This window comes from Falco naumanni, chromosome 7 (assembly GCF_017639655.2).
Source record: "Falco naumanni isolate bFalNau1 chromosome 7, bFalNau1.pat, whole genome shotgun sequence".
In the NCBI taxonomy this organism is placed as follows: domain Eukaryota; kingdom Metazoa; phylum Chordata; class Aves; order Falconiformes; family Falconidae; genus Falco; species Falco naumanni.
This window is the reverse complement of record NC_054060.1, coordinates 3,495,177-3,516,108: the sequence shown is the minus strand read 5'-3', so window position 1 is coordinate 3,516,108 and position 20,932 is coordinate 3,495,177. Positions and strand designations below refer to the sequence as shown.

Below are 20,932 nucleotides of genomic sequence, written 5' to 3'. Positions count from 1 at the left end.
GCTCCAGCCAAGCAAGCAAATGGCTCGTCCCAGCCGCGCACTGCCCTGCGTTCCAGTGAACGTGTGTACAAGCAGGTGTGTCCCTCCAGCCCTTCTGAACGCACCAGGGCGGCCTCGTGCAAGGCAGGCAAGTGGAAGCCAAGGGCAACTCAAATGCTGTTCGCTGTGTCTGGGGGAAGATACCGTTTTAAAAAAATAATAAAATAATAGTAACTAAAAAAAAGCACACCTGGGGCAGGGCACAGCACTCCCAGGCAGCCCTGCTACCTGGAGAAAAACATTTGAAACTTGTAAACCTTAATCATATTTTCTACCTTGGGTGAACATACCAAGATTGCATTTTCAGAAGAGCAGCTCAGGTCTCGAGCTCTCAAGTGCTCGTGCAAGTAGCAAGGGAGAAGAACAGAGGCAAGCACAGCTGGAGGATGTGCAGTTCCAGTAACCGCTTTTGATTTGTGGTCTCAAGCGTGTCCCCAAGGTAGCTGTAAAGCAGGCTTACAGGGAGTATTTTCACTGAAATAGCAGGGTTTCTAGAACCAGTCAGTTTGTAGTAGAAAGGTAAAATAAACTTAGGAGTTTAAAAACATTTATTTAATGTGAGGTTTCGTACCTGACAAATATACAAGTCTTGGAAGGTTTAGCAAATGAAACAAAAATTTAATAAACAATGATTGCATCTTCAGGGCTTGCTTTTATACAGTATTTACATTTTCTTGGTTAGAATACTGAATATGAAGGCTGAAGGAATGGTCTGGTTTTGGGTTTTGGTGCTGCCATAATCCCCAGCTTTCCAGCAGCTCCTTGTGTGGCACGAACAGCGGGTAATGCCGAACTGTAGCCAGATGAAGCTGGAGCCTTCGAGCTAGGCGGCTTTCTGGTCCTTCTGTAACCACTGCAAAATTGAGAGACAAGGTCTGTGTCAGACACCTCCTTTACCTGCCACATTCCCTACACCCATGCTGTACATATATCACCACCATCAGGTTTTTCTAGAAGACTATGCTTTCATTTTAAATTTTTTTTTTAATACAGATGGCTGCAAAAACACCTTTGAAATGTAAATCGAGTGTAGCTGTTGGTGTGGTATTTGCCTAAGGGCAAGAAGCAGCCTGAAACAGGGACGGAGAATGCTGAACCAGCCTGACTCCAATTAATCCAATTAGACTATCAACATTAAGTGACACTTCAGGGTCAACAGCATTTGACGACTAGTATTTTAGTAGATGGGAAGGTGAAAAAGGTGAGAGTAAAACCTACTGAGCAGGGAGTTTTGTAGCTATTTGCTACAAAAAGCAAAGACCATAATAAAGAAAAACAGGGCAAAGAAGGAGACAACCTTGGAAGGAACAGACGACGACAGAAAGCAATGTGTTTTGATAAGGCAGACCATATTTTATCGTTGATGATGAATGCAATATTAAAGCAATAAAATCTAGGTAGTTAATATACCAATAAAACCTAACAGTCTTTAAAATTTAGGCATGGCTCTTCAGGTGGGGATTGCACGGAATGTTTTGGAGAGCACATTGGTACTATTTAGAGCTACTCTTCCGAATGGCCTGAACTCCCAGCTGCAATATATAGATAATGCAATAATTTCTGTGACACATACAGACTGAATAAAACCCCATGCAAAGAATTATTTCAGAAATGCAAGATGCAGGTTATCTGCGTAACCACTCTTTTGTACCTCATGTGTCTTATCTCATATACCAAATGAGGTAAAATTTCTAGGCTGAGGGATTAGATACCCTGACCATACCACAGCTGAGGGAACTTTAATTCCTTTTTGTGCAAGGCAAGCTACGAGCACAGCAAACCTGTAAAAGGCATAACTATAAAACCCAAATAAGAACCTACTGCTCAAGTTTTCTAAAGTCACCCCTGCCCTGTTTTTAAAGAGGGTTTTGGGAGGGCAGAATTTCTCCAACCATATCTCCTTTTTCATTTGTTCCCTTTCAGGACTGATTAATCATCATGTTTTCGAAGCATGGACCTTCAAGCACAAACTGCTGGCTACTTGAATTACCAGACTAATCACTACATGAACTGCTAAAATAAGGTCATCGACTCATAGGATGAGGCCCAGCCTGGCTTCTTCATCACCCTGTGACAGTTTGGTGGTGGATCTGCCCTAGAAGCTCAAGACCAACCTGACTCTGGGATCCAAATGGTATGCTCTTGATGCAGACATTGCCTTGTACCATACAGAGGGAGAACATGAATTAATGAGGGACTGGGCACTGAAGTTCAAATATTCCGTCAAATCGAAGTTTTAAGCCCTCTTTATGTTTCCAAGCACAGAATCCAGTCAGCCTACTAATAATGGCTATGGCAACACACTGAAATTCAGTGACACTACTTAGCTTGTGGCAATCAAGAGTGAGAAACAAAGGGCAATTGTTCAATATCCTTCCTCACCAGGAGCTTTTTAAACAAAACACACTAGAAAACCAAAGCAGAGCTGTTGTTACCAGGTAATGGGATAATTACAATGCCCTTCTTTAAAGCCCATATTTATCCTACTGGTTTTCTTGATTAACAGTGCAATCCTGGGGTCATCACCGTGCTATTCAGGATGAAGAAAAGTTATAAATGACTGCAAGCAACGTACCCTTTGGGAAGAAACTGCTGGACGCCACCGTTACTTGTTTTTTTCCTCTTTGATTCTCTGAAGTTTGGCGGCCTTTGCCTTTTCCTTTTCCTTCTTTGGTTTGCATTATTGCAAAAATAGCTTGAGGTTGTAACTGCATCTTCCGCTGCTTCATCACTTTCAGGTGTGGCAGTACTTCCCGTAGCTGTGTCCACACTTTGGCAGGCAGCATCTTCTGTGGACAGGCAGAGAGTTAAAACTAACAAAATTAAGATATTGCCTGGGCCAGCCAGAACAGTCACCCAGCACACACTGATTGTATCAAAACTTCTGTCCTTGCAGTTCAAAACCTCCTTTGCACTGCCTTCATCCTGGTGATGCTCCAGGCTCAGCTATACATGTTTCATAGGCTGATGTAAAGGACAGAAAGCAGTTTTGGTTTATCTCATGACATAGAAGAATACTGGCTAGCCCTATTTTCTCTAGCTTAGCTTCTTGTCTAAACTGTTTTGGTAACACTCTGCTTTCTGCCTTTACACACATCCCTATGTCAGCTGGAAAGATTTATGGAATATGCCATAAATACTAGAGTCAAATATGGCACTTGTTTTTAAAAACAGCATCAGGAGATGCATAAAGGCTCAGACAGCTGAGAGCTCCTTCTCAATCAGTGATGATCAAGAGGGACATGATTCTTTGCACAGGCAGTAGAATAAAATACTTAAAAATCAACTTTGTAGACATACATTTACTCAGATTGCAGTGTATGAAAGCACAGCCTCCTTAGACTTTAACATGAGTAATTTTAAAACTGCAGGCCCCAACGTCCAATCTAACAGCCAAGCTGTATTAAATAGTCTAATCACAACATAGGCTATGTGCTGCACTCATGTGAAGTTACCAGGTTTACTAGTCTCAGGGCTCAATTCTCCACGGAGCTGAACTTTTTAAATAAGGTTAGAGTTGTGCAAAGGCATTATAAAATACTACCATTCTGATCCAACAGCCTTTATTTTTCACCTAGATTTGAAAATTCTTCACATTTGAGCAAGGACTAGTCAGTGAAGACCTGAACTTGCTGACCTCAATTACTATGAAAAATAAAAGGTAGTAGTTATTGATTACCTGCCAGACTACAGTGTTACCCTATACATAGTAGACGCAGGTGTAAAAATATGCAGGAGGTGCAAGACCTTTACCTTTACAGTCAGAATTATCATTATAACTAAACATATTACATAAATCCCAATAACTAATGGTCAGGAGCAGAGCAGTCTGCTGCTCAGTTCTCATTTTCCTTTTTTAGTCTTTCAGAGATAGCTGAATTTAACTAGTGAGAAGATAGCAGACCTCTGTGTATTTCTGAAAGTGTGCAATTTTTCCCTGTTTGTAATTATTATACTGTATGAATTAGTTACTTTTATTTAAACAAGGGAACTTTTGAGCAAAACTTCTGATAGAAGAGGAGAAAGGGGTACTAAACAGGAAAGTTCATGTTCAGGTACGAAGCATACTAAACCTGGTATGGTCCATTCAGAGTACTTATCCATCACTTTAATTATTTCTGCACCATATTTTTCCAGTTTGTCTTCTGTGACACCATCAATCTGCAGTAAAACTTCCACATCAGATGACAAGGTTTCTGTAATGTAACAAAGTACCAATTAGACATGTCAAACAAACTTTCTTGAAAGACAGAGGTCATGGTAGAGTATTCTCGAGGAAATTAATTCCTTTTAGGGCCACTCTGTGCATTAAGTCCTTAAGGAAGTAAGCCTTTATTCTAGCATATTTGTTTCTAGTCTGTTAGTACAAAAAACTAGTCCAAAAGCTTTTTCTGTCAATGCTTCAAAGTTTGTTCTGCAGTATCGTTATTTGGGTGGCTCTTGTACTTACGCAGCAGGACTGCTACAGCATGAACTGCAGCTCCAAGGAATCTCTACTGTCAGCTACTTCCATAGGACTCGCACAGTTACGTACACTTAAGCCCGTTCTCACTAAATGTTAGAAACTCTAGATTTTTTTTTGTCAGAAGAGGCTACAATTGCACATGCGGTCTACTGCCGACAGCGGTTCCAAGTAATGAAAAGCTGACATTACCCGCTATTTTCTTTAGAGTTGAAGTACTGAAAATATTGAAGTAATGCACATCAAAGATTTTCCCAAGCGTTTTGCATGTGTCTGTAAGTTCCCCAAGGCACTTTTTAACCATCTCTTCCCGCTGTGACATTTTTGCCATGGAAGCCTTTTGCTTTCTGATGGCACTGGCACTTTCTGTTTCATGAAACTCCACCTGTTAAAATAAACCAATCAATAACTTCTGTCAGGGGAGTTTTTGCGTAGATATTGTTAGAAGACTGATTGATAACACAGGAAAACAGTGGAGGAAACTGAAAGTATTCCTTAATGGACTAAAAAACACTATTTACCCAGTATACACTTTTAAAATGTTTTTGTTTGTTGGTTGGTTGTTTTTTTTTTTTTTCCAGGCTACTTAACTGCCCCTAAATTTCTTCTACAGAGAACTAGGAGAGTATACACACAACACAGGGAAAAAATCCTGAGAACCCAATTCACAGCTAGCTTTAAACAGAGGTCACTAGGTCTAACGCTGAGGGCTCTTCTCCAAACAGAGCACTAATGCAGAGGAGCCACTGCCTCAAGCAATTCTGGGACTGGTTCCATGACCTTCTTGAAGTGCGTTTTCCATCAGAGCTCACCAATGACTGGAAAAAACCTGCAGAAAATGCAGGAGAAGGTAGTGCTGTTGCTTCTTCTTAGCTTGCTTTTTTTTGTGTTGGTCATAACTTTCCTTTCTTGTCAAGCTGGAATCAGACTGATGGGGCAAGAAAAGAAGGCTTTAATCCTCTCCAATCCTCTGAAACTCACCTTTTGCTTCACAATGTTATTAGAATACTGGACTAGAAATCATGCTTGTTGGATTCTGTTCCCTGCATCTGCTAAAGATTAGTTTCTGTACTTCAGCTGGTAGGCAAACTGTGTTTAATCTTAGGGTATATGCTGCTTAAGAACTGTAGCACTTAAAACCAGTAAGTTCAATTGAAAAAAAAAAAAATTGTTACATACCTGTAGCGATCCATTTAGCACAGCCTGAGATTTCTCTCCTAGAACTATATATGCAACCGCTTGGTCATTAGCTGTGATGTACAACTCTTCATCCAGAATCTTGTCTAAGACCAGCTTTCTAAACAGTCTTTCAACATTATGCCTTGAGTAGGCAGCTCCCTTCCCAAATATTCCAGACTGAATCTTTGCACTCGCTGTACCTGTGCAACAGAAATCACAGGATTAGCCTGCGATTAGAAAGCCTACACATGTATGTATTTAGAGACCTGTGGAAGATTCCCCAGAGTATTCCATAGTCTATGCACATAAAAAAAACAATATAAAACCCCCACACGTTTAAGCACCAGACACTCCAAGCACCACCAGAAAACTAATATTGTCACTATAGCAACATAAAACGGATTAAAGCTTTAAGTCTCATTTATTTTGGATCATCTACCATCAAGAGATTCCTGGGAAGAATAATTCTGCAAAATTTATCTTCTTTTAAACCACTGCTGGTATTGCACAGATCTCCTGATACTTAGTCAGGAATTTATGCGCCAAGTCTATTTAGATGTTGTTTCAGGAAGAACAGTACTTACCTAAGAAAATGTCTACCATCATATTCAACGTGTATCTTCCAGAACCTGTATTTCTCTTTCCATTTATTTGTCCCCTTCGTCCACAATGCTCTTGTACAAATCTTATAATGCTCTTCACTTCATCTGTTACATTTCTTGATTTGTAATCCTATTAAAATAGACTTGATCAGGAAACAACATTATGTGGTTCTTTCCTAATGCAAGTTGTTACAACGTTGTTTTTCATTATTGAGCTTTTTCCAATCATGAATTAATTTTGTTCCAAACAGAGAAATAGTGATTTTCTAGTTAGTACACCTACAGTGATACAATATTCTCACAGGAATTCCAGATTTGATATTACCTTGATAATACCCTGGAAAATGCAATAATACATACTGACTAATTGTAGATCATCTCTGTTGTGTTAATTCTATAGAGTGAGCAGCAAGATTGCTGTGTAAATACTGGTAATCAAGGTGAATTGTTTGGAGAACATTCCTGCAATTATTCTGCTGCCATGCACTACAACTTACACTTCTAGTATGCATTAAAATGAGAAGACTGGACTGAATACACATTATTCTAGTCAAATTTTGTTACAATCACAACTGTGAAAAGTAATGCTTAACACAGGGCTGAGAAGCAATATTATCAGGTATAAAACGGATGTGGTTTGGAGAGCTCAGTAACTGCTCCCCCTGTCTGCTTCAACAGCTATCCCCTCTCCTACTCCTGTTCATGCCACTAACAAGTTTGCTTCAATCCTTCATGCATAAACCCTAATCTCTGGGCCACCTCAAGCAGCATGCACCTCCTAATGTGGCACTTGTGCTACTCTGGCAGCATGAAGCTGCCTTGAAAAACATCAGAATAGGCAGTTGAAGAGATTTCCCCATAGCCATTCCAGTGGACCTTTTATCAGCTCCTGCCTCCTATAAGCACTGTAGTCAAGAAAACTGACACTAAGAAACAGCCTTACACCTCACTAGTCCTCCGCTGACAGAAGTAGGAGCATCATATGGATGTCCATGGGTATTCTGTATAAGTCTACTCTAGGTTAAACCCTGGAAGTAATTCGAAGCATCTAGCATCACAAAAATACAAGGCATCTTATTAATTTTCTCCATTTGCCTTCCCAAATGTCATGTAACCACTTTTTAAACGCAGCTAAACACAAAATCATTTTTAACAACACTGTAAATAAGAGCTACGATTTTTACCTTCTTTCTACTGCAGTTATCGCAAATTACTTCTGGGTGATCCTTACAGAAGGTAGGATTGAAATCAGTTTCCCCGAAGTAGGCCAAAAGCTGAATTCTCCGGCAATCAATTACGTTCTCACAGTAGTGAACCATGCTGTACAGGTTGTTAAAGTGGGTCTGTCTTGTGTGACTGTTTCCGTCTTTCTCCACTGAAATGCAATAAATTCCATTTTATTTGTTAAATTGCACCTCTGCATTTTTATATGTTATCAGATAGACAAAACACAATGTTCTTTTTCGATTAAAAAAAAAAAAAAAAGAGTAGGTTATTAGTTGAACTAACCTGAGTCAGATTTTACCACTAAAGTTTTAAAGAATGGAGAAGGGAAATAAGCCTAGAGTTACAAGAATCAAGAGATGGATACGTATGAAGAAAAATGTTTTTGACTAAAATTAAGCACAAGTGACAAAAATCTTTCATTACAGAAAGCCATTCAGGTGAAGATGCATAGTTCTCCCATCTCTGCGATACCATACTATATACAGCACTTCTAAATGAGAAAGTAGCACAGTCTAAATGAAATGGAGACCAGTAACTAGGTGACTTCTTTAATACTGCCTCCATTAAGTTACAAATACGAGAACTCACTTAGTATTAGCCTTCTAAGTCTGGTTACGTCACTGTAGCTGTAGAAGAGCACACAGTGAGACATTTCACCATCTCGTCCAGCTCTGCCAGATTCTTGATAGTAACCTTCTATAGATTTAGGAAGAGAAGCATGGATCACATAGCGCACATCAGGTTTATCAATTCCCATTCCAAAGGCAATTGTTGCACAGATAACCTAGGAAGGAAATAACAATTTAGTTATGAAAATTATTAATGCAGTGTTCTGCTCCAAAAACAGACAGGCGATCAGGATTACAAAACTGGCAAAACTGGCTCTCCTTTCAGGAGAGCTATTCCAAAGAGAAAGCTCCAAATCTGAGTCTCAATATACAATTCAGCAGCGTGCCTAGAGCTGTTCCAGAACCCTTGCACAGTTCGGTTCCTTCCTACTGGAGTATCACACCTTGGGTGCAGTGCTGCAGTCTTTGATTTGCAAAATTCCCGACCAAGAGATGGTGAATGTGTTTTGACAGATCTGTCCAGATCAGTTATTTAATACTGCATCCGATTTGGCAATAACATTACACAACTTCGCTTTCATTTACTAGGCCAAGAGGGATGAAAGTTCTCTAATTTCCATTCACTCCCCTCCACCTCCCGCCCCCAGCTGCTTTGCTTTTACCTGGCACCCTTCTTGGTTAATCCACTTCCTCTGTACAAGATCTCTGTTGGAATCAGTGAGGCCAGCATGATAGGCAAGTGCTGCAAGACCTTCCTTCTGCAGAACAGCCGCTGTTGTGTCACATTCATGACGTGAAAGGCAATAAATTATTCCAGAGTCATCTGCAAATGTATATAAAAAAAAAAGTTTTGTGTTACAATACAGCCTTATTCCCTTTCACTTGCTTAACAGTCAAACCTGTCAAGCAAATACATTTATTGTAATAGGGAGAAGTTGGTAAGTGTAATGCAATAACTACTTAATAATAAAGAAAAGTAATTTTATTAATATCAAGATGGTTTTGTTAGCTTCTCCTCGCCGTATTTCCTGTTTTTTTGGTGAGGTGGTATCAAGAAAAGTTTTCCTGCTCAGTACTGTCCAATGTTAGGATTTAAAATACGTGAATAAAGAACTACATAAATTAAGAGCTAGAGCAGTTTAGTCAATGAGAGATGGGGTTACAGCACGAGGGAAACTATGAAGGGAGCTTGGTGTGGCCAAGTTCCAGCAACATGAGCTGCAGGACTCCAAAAGCGAGCCTAGAAAGATAGGAATCTCTGAAGACATCTTCAAGGGAACCATGGAAAAGCAGACCACAGAATTAAAACAATTAAAACAGTATGGATGTTAAGTGGCCTTTATACTCTGAAGACACTAAGGTAAAAGGTCTGGCAAGAGCATTACCATAATTTACTTTTCCATCCTAACTCGAATTCTTAACTTTAGAATGCCTATAAATCTGATTACCATTATCAATAACATAATTTTGCCTCCAACTTGTTTTTCTTGTACAATAGTCACTTCCAGAAAGGCAGAAGTTTGGGGGTTTTACAGCATTATAAAAACTTGAAAGTAGTTCATAAAAAGGTATGCAAGCACACCATGCTGCTCAATACTCACACGGATGATATTTTTTAATCCATTCCAAGCAATCCATTGCCACCTTCTTTGGCTTCTTGGGCAATACATCGTATTTCAAGTTATGCCTGTTGAAGCTCATTGTAAACCTGAAACAAGACAGTTCATGGATGCTCGTCAGCTCTATGGGCACAGCAATCCTTTGAACAAGCTAGGTATCGACTGGAATGTCCTAAATTCAACTGCTACTTGTTCTGTGTTATCTGCAAAGGAATTATTGTTCCACTATGCCCATGGAGATTAACGTTGCCCATACTTAGGGTCTAAAATTTCTGCATTTTTCCTGTGGCTGTGAAAAAAAAACAACTATGTGGTACTATGTAGAAGGAAGAAAGGCCCATAAACCAAAGACACACAGAGTGATTTGCCTCGCCTTCATTCTCCTTTTGAATACCAGCATCCACATTTGACTGATCAGATTTGCAAAATTTAGTGTCGCCTCCCTCCTTCTACACTAAAATAGGTTTCTAAAATAAGAAACTAAACAAAACAGAATATTTTTCCGTTGTGTACAACAAACACACTACAACACAATGCAGGCCCAGTGGTACTTCATCGTCTATGTTACTGCCAATGCTAATTAAAAAACCACTTCCAGCTTTTGCAGTTTTCCAGCAGTCTCATGAAAAGCACCCTAAAACACAACTTTCACATTCTGTCAGTGATATAGAAAATTTCCTGATGTTATTTTCTATCAAACAGCTTCCTTAATCATGCAAGAAGGAGTTGGGCAAATTGGTTTTCTTCCTCTTACTTCAATATTTTGCATATAACTCACATTAAATGAGAATGTATGCATGGAATTTAATCACACACAACTATGTACATATTTCAGATGGACCTATTATGCTTTTCTTACTTCACTACTTGTCCACTCATTATTTCCATGGCACAAACGAATTGTTTCAGGAAACTGCTGAGCAACTTACACTTGTGGTTTTAGCATCTCAAGCTGATTCTGAATATCCTTCTGTACTCTGGGGTTAGCAGTGGCAGTAAGAGCCATCATAGGAACAGAGTGAAACTTCTTGCGGAGCATATTCAATCGTTTGTAGTCTTGCCGAAAATCATGACCCCACTGGTTTAAAAAACAAAATTTAAGTATAACTGAGTCAGATGCTCCAACTAAGTGTTTTGCCATTTTGAAAAACTAATCAAGGTTTTTACCTGGCTGACACAGTGGGCCTCATCAATGACAAAACGTGCTAGGAGTTTCCTGTCGTAGAGATTTTCCAGGGCTGACATCAGTCGGTTGCTCGCACAAATCTAGGTACAAATCCACCAGCAGCATTAGAAAGCAAACTAACAGCTAAGTGTCACCCTACCTGACTAAGAATACAGAAACAATTGTACTCAATTGTTCAAAATGCAAAGTTAACCTTGACTGCACAGGTAAAGCTTGAAGGCATAAAGAAGGTGGCAATCGGCTTCATTTTAATTGACAATGAAGCAGATGGTGTGGGATTGTGGCAAGGTTCTACGATCATCTATTTAGAGGTCCTACAATCTGAGTAGATTTAAATGACTCATGTCACAAAAGACGGGGAAAGACAATGCTGAAGAAAGAAACGTAATCAGCACACTGAACAGTCCCCTCTTACAAAGCTCTTGTGGAATAACAATTTTTAACAGGCAGTATATAATTAAGTATAAGGCAATCTTTTGCCAATCACGTATTACCTTGACAGTTAAATATTTTCTCCCTATATTATCCTATTCATAGTAGTCTAGATTCTAATAGCTACTTGACAGCAATTAGCCACTAATATGTAATAAGATATGTGGAAATGGATGGGCATGGTTTTTGGTTTTTTTTTAAGATTTAGGCTGTATAGACCTACTCAGTTCTCATTCTTGCTTAATTAATGATTGAAATTAGATACATCTGTACAGTCTTACTGAGTTACCTAAAAAATGTTTAACGATTTCTTTTTCCCCCAGAAACCTACTCTAAGTTTCAGTGTTTCACCTTTAATACTTCATAGTAATCCTTCTCTTTTTGCCTCCATGATTTTAAAATTCAAATTAAATACAAACCTTCTCAGGGGTAACATAAAGAAGCTTTATTACAGGATCTTTTTTTGATAACTGCATATATATTTTTGAAGCATCAGTATCTGTTCTATCACCAGTCAGATACGTCGCAGCAATCTATATTAAAAAAATATAAAGTTTTAATAAGCACAAAACAGAAGAACCTGCAAAGAATCCTACATCTAGTTATAAACCAGAGAAAAAAATCCTCAACGAACATCACATTTTCAGTGCTGCTTTGTGTAATCATAGATAGCATTTGTACCCCCACTGTACTGTAGACATCACAGAATTTTTCTAGTGATAAAGCCAAAAGACTATATGCCAAATTCTATTATTTTGCTCCCAATTCTACCAGCAGACCAATAGCTGACTTAAGGGATTTGTCCGTTTTCTTTGAACTCACTTTCCAGTAAAGAAAATAGATGTGATGTTTGTTTACTGCTCAATATGCTCTAAGTTTGACATTGAATTGTGAAAACAGAGATCTTCAGATAAGAAACAAAGTTTCCAAGAAGCACAAAAACATAACACCCTCAGTAACAGTGCCCCCAAACACAGAACAACATTGCATCAGAAGAAATCGAATACAACTCGGAGCAGCAATTTAATATTGAGTTTGAAAGTGTAACTTACTATTCATGCTGAATAATAATGAAGGAATTAAATCCTAAGGACAAAACCAATGCCAGAATAGGTCACACCAACAGAGCCAGCTCTGCCTGGTTGTCTCCTCTTCCTCTTGCAAGAGGCAGCTGCAGCTCTGCAGAGGAAATATCTTCTGCAGCTACAAATCCCCAGGAGTCAGACTGCCAGTTTATCTGGCTTCCATGGCACATCACGACACCATAACGAGCAAAGAGTGTGCCCAAAGTGTAGTGTTGTGCAACAGTCACTATATGGCAGACAACCGTTCAGGGGCCCTGTCAAGTCAGACTAATTAAAACCTGTAAGTGACGAAAGAAGGATTTTTCTGAGCTCCAAAACCCCTGCATCATAGTCCCTTCAGTCTCACACTCCAAAACACCTCTGTATTTTTTGCCTTAAAACGTGCTATCCACCTTTGTTTCACAGATCTAAAATCTCAGTAATACACAAAGGATGAAAAAGGCACCTCGCTGAGGCAAAAGCAGTTCTTAAGTGGTCAGCCTTAGGAACATCCATCTTCTGCACCTGCATTTCTCTTCTCTGTGTATTACTTTCTAAAAATGCTTGGCATCTCCAGAACTCTCCTGACTCGGGAATTGTTAGTGCTTATTTCTGCTATAGAGCCAGGCTGCTCCTATTTATGTGCTTAAATACAACCCTCAGAATCTAAGAATCAGGCACCTGTACTTGAAAACCAAGCTCCAGTAACAAACACACATGAGCATCAATACCCCCAGCGGCTAGATTGCCAAGATATTCAAGTTCATCTCATTCAGTTCTTCCCAGACAACTTTGTGTGCCTTTTACAGTTCCCATCTAATCAATTTTTGCAGTTTATATTTGAGAGACATAAGATTTGCTGTAAAATTTCAGATTTTTAATTTGCTTAATTAAAGCTGTTTGAACTTACATCTAAGGTCTTCAGTTTCTGAACTTGATCTATTATCAGTGACCTCAGTGGAGAGATAACAATAGTGACACCAGCTGAGACACACGCTGGCAACTGGTAGCACAAGCTTTTACCACCACCTGTAAGGATTAAAGAGAACACAACAGATGTTAGATATCAAGAGGAAAGGTAGACAGCGTGGAGAAGGAATGGAGGAGGGGAAACCTATTTCTTACTTCCCATTTTACAGCACTTTCATAAACAATAGAGGCAGTCACTGGTAAAATTTAATGTGATAGCTGTAGGATAACAAAGAGTTATGTGAAATATTACAGAAGGCAGAAATTCAATCACCTCATCAACATACCACAGTGTATACAATATTCCAGAAAACCTGCAGCCATGAATTCAAGCAGCACAATTTATTGTTACCTCCACAGAGGCACGAAAGGAAAAGTTTGTCACAGGTCTTGCAAAAGTAGCTTCAGCTCTTTATTTCTCAGGCGTGTGCCAGACCTCAAAACCCTGCAGCAGTGAGACTTTTGGAGATACATACCTGTGGGCATTAAGATAAAACAATCTTCACCCAGAAGAGCAGCATTGATGGCTTCCAGCTGATTTATCCGAAAACAGTGCAAACCAAACTTTTTGTGAAATACATTCATCATATCTTCAGAATGGGAAAATTTCATACCCCTGAAACGTTCTAGTGCAGGGTTATTAACTGGCAGATCTAGTAGACAAAGAAAATGTACACACAATAAGTTACAGTATCATCACACTACCACTCTTGCACATAAAACTGCTTCACTGCAACAGATGGCTTAGCCACAACTTCAACCCATTGAACCTTTTAAACTCAAACCACGACTTACTAAAAAAAATTGCATTAATCTAGAATTTAACACCAGCTAAGGTGTGAATTTGGATTACATGCAAATCTCTCGAAACAAGCTTCTTAGCCACGACTGTGTAAAGTCTTAGACTGACAAACTCTGTCTCTCACAAACCATTATGAATAGGCTGTCCGTTTGCAGGCACCCAACAGTAGGTGCTAGCCATATCAGAAGCTCATAAAATGGGTTAACATTTTCACCTCCCCTTTTTACAACCCATTCCTACAGTAACCACAAATAATACTGACCCACCCCTGTGCCCCAGAGGGGTTAGGTTTGCTCCAACAACTGCCTAGTTTTGATTATTTTTGCATAAACAGCTAAAACTGTTGTACAGCTTTGAATTGACAACTGTGGAATCGTTATTTAATTAACACACAGAAACAGTCTAGTTTCCAGTTTTAGCAGCTTCAACTTCCCAACTGCAACCTGCATGGCAAATAAATATTCAAGACGTTTGACATCACTTGGAGGAAAAAACCCAAACAGAAGATGACTTTGCAAAAAAGAAACCAAAAGAAATTTCCACAGAAACAAAAGGAATTGATATAACCTACAGCAAGTTACTTGGCCTTAGGTTTAAAAACAAGTAAATAAAGTTTTAAAAGAGGAAGATAGTAATCCTACTGAGCATAATTTACCTAAACGGTTCTTTGTTCCCATCAGGAAGCTTGATTTTGGAGCAGCAGGGTTTGATCCAAGAGCAGATCCTTTGGCTCTGGACATGATCTTCGACAGCAGCGATTTGGCAGGTGGCCCTTCCCTGACAGGCTGATACAATGGCGTAGATGGCGTCTCAGGTGTCGAAACATTCACCGAATTCTCCCAGTCCTCATCAAAATCATCAATATCAAAGTGATCAAGGTCAAAGTCTGTATCCTTTACACCTAATGGGTCTTCTGCAGGAATGCTAGGAGGAGTTTTGCTCTGACCTTTCATAGCTGTGCTTGTAAAAGCCCTCTCCAGCAGATGATGGTTTCCACTATTTTTCACCCCTGGTTTTTCACCCCAGCTGCTGTTGAAGGACACCTCAGAACGGAGGCCGTGGAAAGCTCCCTCTTTGCCATCTACCTTGGAAGAGGACAACGCTGTAGTTTCTGGACAGGTGATCTCAATACTTTGCTTTGAAGCACAAGAGGTATCCAAGGGTTGATTTCTTTTGGTAGAAAAACTGCTTGAATTAACAGTCCCAGAAAGCATAGATGGGAGGTTTGTGGATTTTGGTGAGTTTCTGTCAGAACTGAAGCTCCAGTTTGGGGTAGAGCACAGAGCAGTACCAGGACACGCCAGAGGGCCCTGCTCCACACAAGCCTTCCAGTTTCTAGGAAAAGCGTAGTTTATGCTACTTTTGTTTGAGGTGACAGAATTAGCTAGCAATTTTCTCCTGAGAGAGATGTCAAGAGGAGGAAGAAGGAAAAAAAATATTTAGTCACAAGCAATGATTTATCAAGTTCTACAACATAGATTAAACAGTTTTGTCTCTCTCCTGTTAAAAATATTAAGATACAGTGGTAATGACATCGTACTCTGTTGTCATTGTATTTGAAAAATATTTCAAACAAATCTAGGGAAGAGAGAACAATACCAGAACTCCGTTGAACAAAATAATTACAAAATTACTACATCTTCTCCACAGACATAACATAAAAGAATTCCTAATAGCAAGGAACTGATCCAGGCAAGGTAAAGCATAAAAAATTAAAAATAAATCCTTGGAGGCATCAATCTGAAGTTACAAAAGTAAAAATACACTTGAACCAAATTATGTTTTTATGTAATCTCTAAAGACTATGTCTGACTACAGTAATAAGAGGAAATAAATTAGTTTTACTGAGAACATTTGGAAAAAGCACCTAGTCCCACTCCAGTAAAAAACAAAACCAAATCTCAATACTTTGTGTACGTATTGTGTCATCAGATTATGCAGAAGTTAAAGCAGCAGACTGCAGTAGCAATAATCAGATTGAAAGATGACAAATACATGGATATTAGGGGAAGTCATAACCACTTTGGTGAGTGATAGCAAATCTCACAGACAGACTATTAAAGTAATGCCTCCTCTTACAAGAAATCAAGAAAACACCTAGCAGTTTACATCACAGCACCCTGCTTCTTGGGAAGCACCTGGTGCTGGACACCTTCCAAAAAAAAGATACAGGACTACCTGTGCCTCAGATTGAATGTGGAATTGGATCCTTTCTTCTGGCAGCACATTTGGATTGTTAACACTTTCAGCGATTTTGGATATTTTTTTCCCCTTCATTTTTTCCCCCTAATTTTAAGCTTTTTTAAAAAAACCCTTCCATATCATCTTTTCAGTGCAATGGAGACACCTGCAGGCATGGCACCACTGCGCACAGAGCATGGAGATGTGGAAGACTGCTTATGAAAGCGTACCTGAGATCTCTCTGCTGGAGAAGTTCTTTTGCACATGACAGAAACTTCAGCTCATGAAGCGGAATGACATCAACCAGCTTACAGATATCATCCATAACATCATAGAGTTGCTGTTCCAGCTGCAAGCCTTTATCTGTCAGATAGGGTCATTTTAGCAGACAGTAATACTAATTATTATTAGAATATGTAACAAGATTATATCACTCTCCCAAAAGACAGTGAATTGCAGTAAGTCACTCTAAATAATTCAATCTATTTTTTAAAAGTCCATTTGCATAAAGAAGCTTCTCTGTGTGCACAAACTCACCTAGTCTACGTATTTTTGCCCTTGCCTTTTAATTGTCCATCTCTATTTATCTTCCAAACCCCATCACAGTTCTTTCAAACTTATTTCAAAAAATTCAATGTTATGCATTTTGCTTATCTCAAAGTACCTTTCCCCAAACACACTAAAACATATTTTATCAAAATATTACATTGCAATTCTGATCTAGAAAGTATCAAAGAAAACCTCCTATGTGTGAAAGTCAGCATTTGTCAGCTCATGACCTTCCCTTTCAAATTTGGGACCACTGCAAACCATCTCGATTTTGCCAATAAACTGCACCATAGCTCCAACAGCTGCTACCAGGGGTGTGATACCTCAGACTAAATTCTGGCCCATTACACCTGCCTAACCCTTGGGTGGTCGGAAGAGCACCTCTTGCAGCAAGCCAACGGTCCACGTTGACCAGAAGTTTGCTATATATACACTAAAGTATGACAGGATGGAGCTTGACTGAATTGATTTCCAGAAGAGCATTGTTAAAACATAAAAATAAAAACACTGCTCTGGGCATTTATAAACACAAAATTTTAAATGACACTGTAGAACAGTATCATACACTATTTTTATATATCTTGAGAGGGAAGTCTGAACCTGCAGTCTTAAAACAAGGCTGTGGCACACCTATACCTGGTAACTTTTCCAGCTGCAAGAGGAACATGGAAACATTTTAGCTCAGTATTTCTCAAAGCCAGCACCTGTGGGAATCAAATGGAAGCACTGACACAGCTCCAGTTGACAGTGACGAGTCTTTGTGCCATAGCTGACTTTGGGAACAATTTGGTCAATCTGTGCTTTTAAGTTCCGAAAAGGAGGTCTGTGCCCTATCCCAGACTGATACCGACAAACCTGGAATCAGGATCAGACAAAACGTCTGACTCTATACAGTGTATACACAACACCTGAAAATCCTGCCCAAGACTCAGTCCCCTGCTTCCCTGTCCCCATTGTGCACTGTTAACGCTCTCAGACTACATAGGACACAAACAATTAGTTGCAAACAGTCCCCAGAATCTGAGGCGTAAAATTGCAAAATGTTTTGTGTACCTGCATCCTCCACACTAGAAGTACTTTCCGCAACAGGCTGCATTGTGGCATCCTCCCCAGACTTGGACTCAATGCTGCTAGCTGTGGGTCTTCCACCAGTGGGAGATTCTTTGAAAACATTACTAACATCAAAAGAAAAAAAAAGTCATTAAAATATATATGTCTGTAAATCAAGGTGTTTCCACACAATAAGTTTATCTTTTAGAATAACACCATTTAAGATGTGTGCAAAAGATAAATTCCTGAAAATCCAGTTAAAATCCAAGTAGCTGAGCAGTTTGTCACTCATTCTGTGCGCCAACAGTTACAGACTTGCTTCAAAATTATTTTCCCCTCCCCTACAAAAGAAAAAATAACTCCGCTTTTTCTGAAGCAAAAGCCACCTTAAATATTGGCCATTAAAAAGTATTTCATAAAACATAAGAAACAGCTGTCAACTGCTAACCTGCCGAACAACAGACAGACACAATCCAATTAGCAACTTTTTAACAAGCACTACTTTCATGTCTTTTATGGTTCTTTTTAAAATCAGCCTTTTTTACCAGTGAATCAGACAGTTTTACCAATGAATCTTTGTTTTACCTAATGCTTTTTACAGCAGGCGAGAAGGAAGGCAGCTCTTCTTCAGGGGAGGGTGGAACAATATCTAGGTAATCATCCTCTTCAAGCTCAGTACCTGAAAACGGCTGGATGTCGGCCTCATCCTGTTCAGGGGGGGTGTTTTTCTCATCACTGCTTGGCTTCTGGCTCTCGCTACTTTTATCATTAGCAGCTGGAAGTGTATTAACATTGTTGGGTTACAATGTAAACTTATTTTGGTATAAATAAAACCACAACTGAACAGAGGGAAAAAAATAATAGCCACATTTCAAAACACTTGTTTCATATAGTTTCTGACTTTTAAAGGACCAAAAAAAATTATTACTGCTCCCTTTTTCTCCCCCATTAAAAAAAATAATGGCCAAACCCCTTAGATACCTTCTTTTAAGTGGAAAAGCTTGCCTATAGTTACCCTTTCCTGTCAGAAAAGAAAAACTTAAAAGGTATACCTTCCTACAAAAGATTTTCTATAAAACCATTGTTATATTAAATACTAACTTAAAAAGAGTGTAGACTCGTCAACTAACACAGTCCCTATACTGGAATTAGAAGGTAAATTTACATGTATGGTGCCTTATAAGACAAATCTTGCTAAGAAAGGCCAACATCTTAACATATTAAAATTCATTTCACCGAAAGAGGGGAAAAGGTAACAAAATATTCTTAAGAAGAAAAACACAGTTCACAAATCCTTTCACCATTTTGTGTAACGGCAGCATCACTGAACACCGTTCAATATTGTTCTGTTGCATAAACAAATTAATTTCAGAAATAAAGATCAAAAGTTTCAAAACGTAAGAGGCCAGGCATATAAAATAAAGAAGCTGAACGGAACACTGAGCTGCCAAGGAAGCACTCTGATAGAGTCATGAACTTTTTGGTCGTCGTCAAGGGGTTTTGGTTTTTTGTTTTAAATGGGAAGATATCTCCTTTTGTTGTTTAGTCTTTCTCATTATTACACTTAGGCATAAGATGATTTTACGTCTCTTTCATATAAATTTTAGAAGTGCTTCTCTTTCTATATCATCTCTATAGATTGTTGCTCTTAGTTTCTGGAAGTCTTGCAACTCCAATATTACCATGCAACCAGCTGCTACTTCTGCCACAAAGACAATCCTCCACCAGTCACAATCCTGCACTTTCATAAGCTGCAGTTACCCAAACAAAATCCACGCACCCATGACTGCTCGTCAGATACGAGCATCATGCAGCTCCCTTTAACTTCTGCAAAATCAAGCCCCCTGTATTCAAGCACGAACGTATTTACTTCTAGCTCACCGGTACTTGAAAATAGTTACCTGGGCAAGCCTCTTCCCTGGCACCATCCAAAATCACCTCAGCAGGTAAATTCTCCCAAAGGCCCTCCCTCGCAGCCTTGGTACTGCTGCAGGGAGCTGAATCCTCAAGACAGATCACCGATTGCTGTGACAAGAGTTCTTGTTCAGCCTCTGGTGAGGTCTCCCCACACCCCAGAGTGTCATGGCTGCCAGGTACATCGCCCACAGTCCTGGGAAAGCCAGGTGGCTCATCCAGGCAAGGCTTTGACCTCTGGGAAGCCTTGCAGGAGGCCTGCTGCCCCTTGGGGGGCGGGACTGGTGGTCTGCAAGACGTCTTTTCCATTCCCGACAAATCAAAATCGTCAATGTCATCCCACTCATCATCGATGGCAATGACTGGGCCAGCTGCAGGCCCGGGTCCAGCCTCCCGGGTGGCAACGCCACACAGCCCCTGGGGCAGGCTCCTCTTCCCAGAGCCGGCGGGGACTTGTGACGCCTCCCGAGGCCTGGCCAGCAGGGGCCTGGCAAGCGCCGGGCTGGCACAGGCCGGCTGCAGGCTCTGTCCACGGGGGCCGGCTGCTGGTGGAAAGTAATCCCCGATTTGTGTTTTCTTGCCCGTGGAGGCTGGGAGGGACGAGGCGAGGGCAGGCAGGGAGGTGTTGACATCTTTGTCCCTTAACGCAGAGGCGGCGGCGAGGCCCCGAGGCTCCCGCTCCCCGGGCAGGGCTCCAGCCGGGGAGGTTTTCTTGAAGGTAAAGCCCCTAAGGAGAGAAACGAGCCCCTCGTTAGCGGCCCGCTCGCGCCCCCGGCCGCACCCCCGCCCGCTGGGGCCCCGCGGCACGCCGTACTCACGCCGGCCGGGCCCGCGGCGGGGGCAGCTTCCCGAAGGAGCCGCGGGCCGAGTGGAGCTGCAGCTGCTCCCGCAGGTTGTTCTGCGGCACGGCCGCCATGACGGGGCGGGGCCGCGCGCCCGCCTCCGCGCGCCCCTTCGCATTCAGCGCCAAAACGCAGCCCGCCCCGCCATTGGATGGCCGCGCCGCGGGCGGAAGTGACGGCGTAGCGCTTCCGCTTCCCTGGCAGAGGGCGGGGCTTCCGCTTCACCCTCCCCGCAAGATGGCGGCG

The 20,932-nt window shown here is 40.6% G+C and overlaps 1 protein-coding gene across 3 annotated transcripts; it reads right to left on the bottom strand.

The window, feature by feature from the left end:
- Positions 1 to 569: 569 nt before the first annotated feature.
- BLM (BLM RecQ like helicase) lies at positions 570 to 20,793 on the bottom strand. Of its 3 annotated transcripts, none has more exons than XM_040600979.1 (21): positions 20,663 to 20,791; positions 19,832 to 20,571; positions 18,516 to 18,705; positions 17,934 to 18,055; positions 16,562 to 16,694; positions 14,806 to 15,548; positions 13,825 to 14,001; positions 13,290 to 13,408; positions 11,735 to 11,848; positions 10,865 to 10,963; positions 10,627 to 10,775; positions 9,680 to 9,786; positions 8,741 to 8,901; positions 8,098 to 8,293; positions 7,467 to 7,657; positions 6,265 to 6,412; positions 5,681 to 5,880; positions 4,694 to 4,886; positions 4,113 to 4,235; positions 2,615 to 2,828; positions 570 to 892 (listed from the first exon to the last, which is right to left on the bottom strand). In XM_040600979.1, exons 1-21 carry the CDS (start codon positions 20,758 to 20,760, stop codon positions 718 to 720), a joined length of 4,392 nt encoding a protein of 1,463 aa, XP_040456913.1. In that variant the 5' UTR covers positions 20,761 to 20,791; the 3' UTR covers positions 570 to 717. The 3 variants fall into 3 exon arrangements, with proteins under 3 accessions (XP_040456913.1, XP_040456914.1, XP_040456915.1); XM_040600980.1 differs by having other exon boundaries at positions 2,615 to 2,825; XM_040600981.1 differs by lacking the exons at positions 570 to 892; positions 2,615 to 2,828; positions 4,113 to 4,235; positions 4,694 to 4,886 and adding an exon at positions 4,894 to 5,482 and having other exon boundaries at positions 20,663 to 20,793.
- Positions 20,794 to 20,932: the final 139 nt, after the last annotated feature.